Below are 10,929 nucleotides of genomic sequence, written 5' to 3' on the forward strand. Positions count from 1 at the left end.
AATCAATTTGTTTTCATCTCTAGTTTTAAACATTTCCAATGGGTTTGTTAATCTAACCGGCAGTCATAACCTATTTGTGAATTCTAGCAACAAAACAAAACCCATTTTAGAAACTTCAAGCTTGAGAGCTTTCTACAAGAATCAAATCTATCTTGATTATAGGTTTTATGACTACAGGTTAGATTGACAAAACCCATTGGAAATGCTTAAAACTAGAGATGAAAACAAATTAATTTTGGTAACACATGGAGAGAGAAAAAAAACATAACAAAGCAAAATACAAGAGCATCGTTTGAGAAGTCCCATTCTTAGATGCCATGTTCAAACTTCATACCAATCAAATCAGATTATCGATGAATTCAAACTTGGTTGGTTCTGGAAATGAAACATCAAAGACAGACAAAGAAGATAATCCAGTTGACCTAATTTTCCTTGTGCACCACTCGTTGGATGCATAGTTCAAAGTATCGATACGCAGGCACGAAAATTGCATTTTGCACATTTCTAAGGCTCGGTTTGTAGAGATTATAAATACAAATACGTAGAACACAAAACCTTATGTTTTCTATTATTTTGTATGTATTTATATGGTATATATTTATACTCTTTCCGAAGTGCGCCTAATGTACAATACTCTTCTTTTAGGATGGCATTTCAGGGTTAGATAAGATAGGAAGGGTTCTAATGATCAGAAAGAGAAACTCATAAATCCCTTTAAATGGATTCAAAAACGTATACGTATCATACAATAAACACCGATGCATTGCGATATTTTGAATACTGGTTGGATGATTTAGATGGTGAATTGGAATTTGTCGATACATCATGGATGAGCCCTCTGAATCTGGTCTTGATTTTAAGGAAATTGGAAGAGGTGGGACATGCTCCAACACCCAGTCACCCACAAACCTACCATTATACACAGCACAACTTAACCTAGATTTCTAAACTTGGATTCAGCCACGTTACGGTCATCACCTTCCGCTGCTGTCGCCAGCAAAACAGAATATTCCAATCAAGCTTTTTGTATCCTTCTGATAAGAACGATAGGTTGCTATTTACAATGGCGATAGTGTATCTGGATAAAGCAAAGAAATGGAGATGATGATGCAGACCACCCTGGCATATATAGCTTGTAAGTTTCCAACATGATCCTGTTCTCTACAATGTTCACTGGTTGAGAATGAAAATGCTCCACCTCTTTATCAGTTTATCCTGATCTCATCCATGAGTTAACGGATAAGAATCAATATCAGTAAACGCCAATTCATCATCTGGAATTTACTGTCTCAATGACCACTTACAGTGATCCATCGTAATATAAAATTTAACTGGATAGGATTTTAAATGGTAAATTAATAGAGATGCTGTAGTTTTGGTATGTTGACAGGAACTCTTCTTCTCCAGTGCTTCAGAAGAATAGCCTCAATTTCCTAAAGATGTCATTCAAAGCTCAAAAATACCATGTAGACACCCGATAATTTACAATACCCATTACTGAATCTGAGCTCTTTGAATCCCTATTAAGGAAGCTTGCATGTACCCAGTTCCTGTAAATGAAAGATTTCAGAAAAAGCCAAGAGTGATGTAAAAGCACAAATCATTCCAATGGACTTCTTCATGTGTGGTGGGTACGGGTGGTTCTGGGAAACCATAACATGTTAGTGTGGGATAACATGGTGGAAATGTTATACACTAAAGCAGAAAAGGTGACCTCTTTCTCTCTCTCTCTAGTTCCAAATAAAACACAGTGCCAAATTCTTGATCATATTAGTCCGTCCTCCAACTGGACCTCAATCCTTCAACGCCACGCTTCAACCCGTTCTGTCCTTGAATTTATACGACTGACGATACTGCTTCCCTTCGACTTCTCAACAGTTCCTGCCACCCGAACCATATGCTGCCCATTGGCTTTTTTGGATCCCTTTTTTAGATTAGAGTTACTGGATTGACCAGTCTTGTTCTTAGGAATACTTGATTGGACCGTTGATTTTGGACCATTAGAAAGTTGAGTTGGATCCTCGCAAGGGCAGTCGTCAATTGAAGAGCTGTTTTCATCAGGGTTGACTTTGTGAACAGAAGGTTGAAAACTCTGGGCTCCATCATCAGTCACAGAATCATCTTCAGTAGGGTCATGGGAAGTTTCTAAAACTGGTTCTTCATTACTGAACATATGCTCAGTCTCTTCTTTAGAGGAAGCTACATCCTCCAGACAGGGCTGAGAAGGGCTATGGTGACCATTCTCATCAGAAGGCTCTAGGTGTGAAGCAGTTACCACCACTGAATCCTCTCTTTCTTTGAGTGTTTTTATGATCAGTGTCTTGAGGAAGTTCATCACTTGCACTGCATACATCAATGCAGTCAAAGGATCTGCCATCTGCAAAAATAGCATGTTAAGACTTAAGAATTACAGTGTTTTTGGTTTGTGCATTTGTCTGTGGTAAAACCAGCCATGATAGCCTCATCCCTCCTAATGCTTAATCCATCCACACTGCCAGTTAACCACTGGCACCACATATACCAATTGTATTACAAAATGTAACCCCATTTCCAGGTAAAACCATCTATTCTTTATTTTGTTCCTAAAAGTGTCCATGTTTGTTCTATAAATACACACTCAAAACAAAAAGAATTATGTAAAAAAATCTTATAAATTTTAGAAGTTTCATTTCAATAACACAAGAAGATTCAATTGTTAATGGTCTAAAAAGAACTAAACATGAAAGCATAGTATTAAAATATCAGATGGAATGCCCAGATAATCCATCATGAATTCAGGAAGGAGTTTCATCCTCTCTAGTCTCTACCTCTGTGTCAAACTCTATATTCATTGGGCATATTTGAGGCCCCAGTTAAAAGAGGATCCTTCTGTGTTAAAAACCATTCCACATGTTATAGGCTGATTGAGAGGATCCCCTCTCTAATGGACATTTTGGATTTTTCACAATATTCCAACAGGTAGGCCAACTATCAAAGATTCCTACTGGACCAAGTTGAGAAGCCTGCTTCCTGTGTACTGTGCACTGAGCAACCTGAACAAAACAATAGTTGACAAATATCCTTGATCTTCTCAAGTTAAATGATGCAAGAAAGCAGAAAGCAGAAAGCAGAACATGGTTTTCTCTCTGCTTTTTCTTACTTTTCCTTTGGGGTTAGATGTACCAAGTTTAAAATCAGACCTAGAATGGGGGGGGGGGGGGTGGATATGTGTTTAGGTTTTGCAGAAAAAGAAAAGAGAAAAAAAAAAACATTTATGTAGGTAAATTACTAGAGAAATATACATTTCTCACTCACTTGAGTCATATTTGGAGCAAACACCATAGCAACATTGCGTGCATTCATCTTGTTTATATGTTCCTGCTGAGCAACATCAGCCATCAGGTTGATGGCCCAATCCAGCAGAGCAGCCTCTGTTGGGGGTAGGAGTCTCACAAGCTGTGCACATTCCTCTTCTGTCTGGCATTGCATTACCTGCTCTGGTGAAAGTGAATCCAACACTCCAGTAGGAAGTTCTCTAAACCAAGCCTACAAAAGTATCAAAATATCAAAATTAATGCAGCATACCACAAAGGGAAAAGGCTCAAATTTGAAATTACCCCATACAATTTAATTTTTTTTGTGGAAAAGATGTTTTTCATTTTCATCTTGCTCTACAGGAGATATGTCTAAAGGCATTCATGAATATGAAGCTAGACAGGAAATCTAAACTGGGGAATAACTACCATATGATGGGCCCACTAAGGAACCTAAGAACTTGGTGATTTTTCACTGGATAACCCCCTTTAAACCATTATAAGGAATACACTATATCTAAATTAGTTAAGTTAAAAGAAGAGCACTGGGGGGATGGGGGTTTTGTCTGATCAATGTCCTAACTAAAATCTACAGATGAACCTTAAAGGAATACACCTCACTTGCTCTTAAGCTGAACCTTAAAGGAGAAAAATTTTACATTATTACTTGCAAATGAGAATTAATACATAATATTGAACGAATAGCTTGGAAATCCAACACATTCATGAATAAATATCTTTGGGATTTCAAACCAACGACTACAAGAAAGATTAATTTATTTGAAAATAAATCATGATCAAATTGCAAGAAATACTGAAATACCTTAATAAGACCTGCCAGACAGTGAACATCAATGTCATCTGGCACGATCCCCCTGTTTAGTTGGTCTCTAACATATTCCTCTTGACTGTTTTCTGCATTGATTCTAAATATCCCTTCTGCCTGCATATTAAAGTTTAAATGGATTAATGAAATCAAAAAGCAAAAAAAAATAAAATAAAGATTATGCAAAGACCACATACAACAGAATAAGTTGGAAGGGAAAAAGCCCTTCATCTCAACTGGATGGTAAGTTGCCACAAGAAAAAGAAAAAGATAAAACAAGTAGGGTGGCATACCTGCAAGCCCCCTTGAGAGTACAAGCGTCTTTGCATCAGCAGAAGTATTGTTGGCACACTGTTCCCTCTAGAGTCATATGACAATTGCATGGATTCTGTTGAAACTCCAAAAACACTTGCACTAAAGGAAAAGGAAATTAAAGTCAAAAGATTCAGGCAAGGAAGCTACTGGTAGAACAGCTATCCGCATGGTTATCATATTTCAGAACATAGAGTGCAACATGTCATGCATTATGACCACGACTTAAAACATCTGAACCTATCACTATGGTCATCTAAGTTGCACTGCCAGTTATGTAAGCAATTAATCCAAGTAAATTCATATATATGTGATAGTGACTCGGAAAAGTCAAGTCATAATCTTTTAAATTTATTCATATTTATCCAGTTTAAGTGTTGGTTGGGTTAAATACCAAATTTGAGACCCTAAACCTTGATGATGGCCCCAAGAACACCAACACAACCAACAAATCCATACCAGATAAAATTGTGAATAAAGATGCAATTTTCATGCAAATGTAAAAAAATATATATTTTCATGTGGAACATCATATATAGACCAAGAATATGCAAAATGCTTTACATATTCAGATAAAGACACTAACACAATAAATTTAAATCAGATTTTGTGTTATGGATTAGCTGCTTAACATATTCACAGGTTATTTTTTGTGATGATATGTATATTTTATTATCAAAATAGATCCTTGCTAATTCGTTACAGTCTTACAGAACAAACAATGTTTTAGATTATTGAAGAGAAAAGAAAATTGGAGAAAATCCAGTACACTTATTGGATGTAAGAAAAAGACAAGCACACCAGTATATTTGTATTGTCTACTTAGCTTCTTTAAGTGTTTCTCCATGCACTATGACAGACCTTCATCATCAGTCACAGACAGTTGTTAATCGATCTCCATTTCTTGGTAAAAGTTTAATAAATATAAACAAGGTCTCAAATTTCACAATGTATCAGGCCATATCAGACAATATGCACCGTTCCAGCAGAGCCCGATACATGGAAAACATAGAATAACCACCTCTCCCAACAAAATCATACTACAAAGTAAGTGCATCTAGTGTTACCAAGAATCTAAGTCTCGGTTTCAGTACTAGCAATAAAACAGAAACCAAATGCACATCAAAGCATGTAGCTCCAACCATCCCTAATGAATTCTAGAGAAGTAGAGATATAAACTGCTGTTTGAAGCATGAATCATGTAGAATCTTTAAGTTTCTTAGAAGCCAGATAGAAAAATACGTAAAATCTACCAGCTCAGTGTTGTTAAAAATTATAAACACTTTAATATGCATTACATGATGTTTGCCAAACCATCTCTATTGAATTCTAGAGATATAAACTGTTTTTTGATGCTTTACGTGATGTTTGTCCTACACATTCCAAAAAAGAGCTCCAACTGAAAAACAAGTGATGGACTCAAAGGTTATAACCCAACCAAGGTAAGAAGAGGCATTATTAATTTGCCACAAAATTCAATTTACTGCCATAAGAAAGACACTTTTACCTCAATACCCCCAACGTGACTAGAAGTTAAAGCAATTTTCCCACTGTCAAGTGTCAAATAATTTGAAAATCAAGGAGCCAATAACCAGTTGACTTTGGGCTCTCTTATTCTATGACTCAATAAGGACAGAAGAAAAAGGAAGTTAGATGTCAAAACTGAAAGGGTTGTATAAATACTGCTCTATGTCCTAAGCAGGACACTTATTGTTAATCCACGAAAAGCAATTAACTCATTATTAATTTCCCTAAATATGAAAAACATTTTGAATAGAGATTCCAAACCAAGAGAGTTACTCGAATTATCAGGATGGCAAATGGAATTTTCTTTATATTACGATTTATGACTTACGGTTGTATCGACAAAAGATTTAGAAAAGAGATTAATCAACTCAGTGGATGATAGCAAAGCAAGATTTGATGTTAAGAACATTCAAACCCAACCAGAATGTAAAAGACAAAAAAAATAAAAAAGTTTGACCTAGTGGCCGCTAGGGATATACTCCTAGTACTTCACCTTCAATGCTTGGAAACTCTATTAATCAGTCTATTTGAATAACCATTCACTATATCTGGTAGATTTTTCTCATTGGGTAATGCTTTGAGTGGTTATGACTTGGTTCAAATTCAGCCATATTTCTACTAAAATGTGAAAACAAGAACCCACCAAAATTTCAACCAAAAAAAATGAATTTTAAAGCTTAGATAAACCCAACATGAACCTGTTCATTTAAAATCTACAGAGCCTTCCAGAAAATCTGCGACTACAGAAACAGAGAATCCATGCCCAGTACGTAAAGCGTCCGAAGACAACCAAATTCAAACAGAAACCAATAAAAAAGGAGAATGTTGAACAAATTCAGCTAACCTGGCGCTTGGAGGCCTCCTGGGAACCTCAGGTTCGAACTCCACCGGCAATCCGAGGAACCCATTAAACCGATCGAATGTGACGTGAGCAACATGGCGCACATTAGTCGGCCAGCCGATCTCCATCGAGCAAAGCTCCTCCCTCTCAGTCCTACAAGCAACCAAAGACTTGCGAATTGCAGTCACCAAAAGGGCCAAAAGAGACAGCTGATCTCCCTCCTTGTCTCCTTCCTTCCTCTCTCCGTCTTCGTCGGTACCCGAACCGTCGTAGCCTTCGCCTTCGACAACAGGAAACGAGTTGTTGTTGCTATTAATAACGGACTGAGACTGGGTCTGCATCTGTTGGGTCTGGCGTGTGCCATCATTGGGTGTGGCTACGCAAGATAAGGAGCTTGGAGATGAAGGAAAATGAGATGGGGAATGTAGGACTTCCGTCATGGCTGGCACTGAAATGGAGCCCCACAAAAAGGAGAAAATAACAGTAAAAAAAAAAAAGAGATAAATCACTAGAAATGAAGGGATTTTAGGGAAAACTAGGGGAACGAAAAGATTGATAAAATGGGTTTCGAAAATTGAGTAGAGTTGGATTGAAGGAAGGGTTTTAGGTGGTGGGGCGTGAGAATCATTAACGATTATTTTTCTCTCTTTTCTCCTGTCTGGCTTCGATTTAGATGTTTGAAGAAGCGAGAGAGAGAGAGAGAGAGTATGCGTTTGATAGTTATAGCCTTGTAGGAATTAAATTGAGTACTTAATTATCTCTGCATGTATACAAAACGTAGAGAGAGAGAGAGACAGAGAGAGCAAGAGGGGTTCCGTGGAGATGAGCTGGGAGGTAATGAACTCCTATGAAGTTCTTGTCTGCTTCAGTGAGACGCCTGCTTTCTTTCTTTGCCTCTTATTTTAAGGACTCTCTCTCTCATTCACACTTTCATTTGAAAATTAAGGAAACTGGTTTGCAAGCTGTGTTCTCTCTCTCTCCCAGTCTCCCTCTGATTCAAATCTTCCTATTTTCCACAGTTTATTCAGCCATCAAACAAACAAACCACAAGCAGATCTATACACGTGGCAACACTCTGCCATGGTCCCACACCCACCTCCTGATGTCACCAACTACCTACTATATATAGGATGGATCCTTCTTGATTTTCATGGGCCTTCCTTACCTGTGCTGCATTAGCTCAAAAATGGAAATGGATAAAAGTGCGGTGCCCCTTTTGATCCAATTCAAGTTCAACACGGATACCCATCGACAGTGGTGCATGAAATTGACCTAGCCCCGGATTTGGGGCTTGATATTAAATTCTAAACCATTGGATGTCGAGATTGGAAAATATTTCTATCATAACCTACCACGTGTTCCAAGGTGACAATGGTTTATTAATATTCAATTTGATAAAAAAATATTAATTAAAATATTGTATCAACTTGATAGAAGAGCGTATTCAAGTTCATAAGATAATACGATAGCAGCCATCTTGGGCTTTGCCAAAAAAAACAGTCATTTTGGGCCTTCCCCATTTAGTAATGATTATAAGGACGTTTTTCTATAAAAATCATTTTTCCTATTTTTGGCTTTTTAAAAATTATTTTTTTCTTTTTTTGTATTTTATATATATACGTAGGATGATTAGAGGGAGGAAGGTGCACATGAGACCATCTAACCATTCCCACGGGAAGCCTATGGGTTTAATTTTATATTTTCATTTGTATAGGTTGGATCTCACTCACAAAATGTTCTTACATCCAAGGCATTATTTGTGTGCATTGGATTTTTTTTTTTTTTTGTCAATGTTAATATTTAGGGGTTTTAATCGTTCAGTTTACCTTTAGGATGGAGTTAAGATTTTTAGGGGTGGACTGAATTCTAATCGTGGTTTATAGGAGGCTACTAGTAAACTAGGAGGTGGCTATAATTTCAGATTTCTGAAGAGGAATACAAATGTTTCTAATGCCTCCCCGTTGCACAGTGATAGTATCTTGTGAGTATAGATGTGGAAACAGTTTGTGGATACGAGATCTGAAGTGTCATTTTATAGTCATCATGAAGGGAAATTCATCATCTTCAAGGTTTGGGTTGAGCCAGACCATGCAAGCTGGACCAGACCAAAAGTTGGTGTATAATTCAGTTCCAATAATATATTGGTGGGGGGTCCTTGGCCCCCCAAACTTTTTGTTAAAACTATTATCTATATACTGGGTCAGAATGTAATAAAGTGGGTCTTTCCCTTGCCCCAAAACTTGAATTAAAATGTAACGGATCACTCTCTAATGCTCCTCCAACTTTTTAAGTTAAAAGAAAAAATGTTTAATTTTTCTTTAAAAATATGTAATAGACCCAAAACCCTCTCAGTCCATTTTTCCCCAAACCCTATTTCTTCTACTCTCTATCTCATTTTCTTGTTTAACTTGGCCCCCTAAAAGAAAATTCTTGGCTCCACCACTAATAATATATGCTTACTTTCAAATAAAAGTAATTTTGAAAATTTTCTTCTATTATGATTAAGACCGCATTTTATGTAAAAATGAAGGAAAACAAATGATATTTAATAGAAAAACGCTGTAAAAAAAAAGGAAAATGAATCATATTCTTAATTTTATTGGTCATTTTCAATATACATTTTTTCTGTAAGATTTCAATCTACACACTTGAGAGTTAGTTATAAATTGAGAGAGCCAGCTAGCCTTTGCTCGGAAAATGGCTTATAATATATATATATATATATATATATATATATATATATATATATATGTTGATCCATCAAATGCATTCATATCTGGAGGTACCAGATTTATTAGGAGCTTCCCCTCAATTTTCTATATTATATGTCTATATATGCAAGGATTATACACACATTTTTTATTTTTTCTTTACCTTTTCTTTTATAAGTCTGTAGTATGATTTATTTTCTAGTTTCAACACTTTAAATTCTTTTTTTCAATTAAAAAAAAAAACACTTTGTATAGAGTTCTAGAATGAACCATGAGAGGGTTCGACCTAGTCTAACCATCCGGTTGGTCCTAATATTCAAAAATCAATATTAGACAGATCAAAGAGAGCAGGTAGTCAGATATTTCCACTTTTTCTTTCCCTTTTAAGGATGGGGGAAGATCATGGTCATGGTCATGGTCAGTCCAAGTTGGAAAATTTGACACATGAAATTAATCTTACCAAACTTTGACCCGCTTTAGGATCGTTGACAAGCAATGAGAGCAATCACGTTCTTTAACTACAAATCTTTAATTTTTCTTTTTTACTTATTATTTTTTTTTCCTCGGTTGGTGGGGATCTACCTTTGCGTCTATTGGTTTCTCACTCTGCTTTCTTTGCCCAACTTATCCCTAAAATCTTGATTCCTGGTCCTAAGGTAAACAAGCAGCTCCAGAATTTTCCAACAAAGAAATTAAATAAGGCTCCACTTCAAATAATTAAGGGCTAATGGGGTTTTTGAGGTATTTGGTTTAGGGTAAATTACTGAAACCTCCCCTGAAGTATCTTATCATTGTTGAAACCTCAAGTAGACCCCTTGTAAGAATCTTATAAAAAGAGGTATAAAATGTCTAAAATACACATGCAATTATTATTAAGACTGGTTTTATAGAAAAAAATAATAATATAAATTTTATAAACAATAAAAAATAGAAAATTTAAAGTTACAGCTTTGCCTTTGAATGATTGATATGAAGGACAAATTTGAAAAATAAATCAATTTCAAGAAAGAGATTGGAAGGGTTTGGACTAGCGATTCATATGAGAAGAAAATTTGGAAAATAAACATTTTGATTAAAAGTAACTGCATAGGTATTTTGGACATTTTCATGCCTCTTCTTAGAAGATTCTACCGAAGGAGATCTACATGCAACTATGTTAGAAAGTTCAGGGGAGGTAATTGCAATTACCAAATTTTAAGGGAGGTATCAGCAACAACCAAAAATTTCAGGAGAGGTTTTAACAATTTACACTTGGTCCAATGGTGTATCATTTTGGGTTGATTAATACAAATTTGTGAAATGTTATAAAAATGTTTTGTGTGTGTGTGAGAGAGAGAGAGAGAGAGAGAGAGAGAGAGAGAGAGAGATTTTTACTTGTAATATTTTGGAAATGTTTTGAATTGATCAATACAAATTGCT

The 10,929-nt window shown here is 36.0% G+C and overlaps 1 protein-coding gene across 1 annotated transcript; it reads right to left on the bottom strand.

The window, feature by feature from the left end:
* Positions 1 to 1,498: 1,498 nt before the first annotated feature.
* On the bottom strand, positions 1,499 to 7,792 carry LOC104588974 (rho GTPase-activating protein 1-like). Its single transcript, XM_010247126.3, has 5 exons — positions 6,803 to 7,792; positions 4,413 to 4,533; positions 4,117 to 4,236; positions 3,295 to 3,525; positions 1,499 to 2,377 (listed from the first exon to the last, which is right to left on the bottom strand). Exons 1-5 carry the CDS (start codon positions 7,237 to 7,239, stop codon positions 1,802 to 1,804), a joined length of 1,485 nt encoding a protein of 494 aa, XP_010245428.1. The 5' UTR covers positions 7,240 to 7,792; the 3' UTR covers positions 1,499 to 1,801.
* Between the last annotated feature and the right edge of the window lie 3,137 nt (positions 7,793 to 10,929).

The sequence above is a fragment of the Nelumbo nucifera genome, chromosome 6, assembly GCF_055504915.1.
Source record: "Nelumbo nucifera cultivar China Antique chromosome 6, China Antique-T2T, whole genome shotgun sequence".
Lineage (NCBI taxonomy): Eukaryota > Viridiplantae > Streptophyta > Magnoliopsida > Proteales > Nelumbonaceae > Nelumbo > Nelumbo nucifera.

Bases quoted from the DNA above. Each gene is read 5' to 3' on its own strand.
- LOC104588974 (XM_010247126.3), bottom strand. From the start codon at position 7,239: ATGACGGAAGTCCTACATTCCCCATCTCATTTTCCTTCATCTCCAAGC. The intron at 4,534-6,802 runs GTTAGCTGAATT...CTTTTCCTTTAG, and splicing joins AGGAGGCCTCCAAGCGCCAG to TGCAAGTGTTTTTGGAGTTT. The intron at 4,237-4,412 runs GTATGCCACCCT...TTTAATATGCAG, and splicing joins ACTCTCAAGGGGGCTTGCAG to GCAGAAGGGATATTTAGAAT.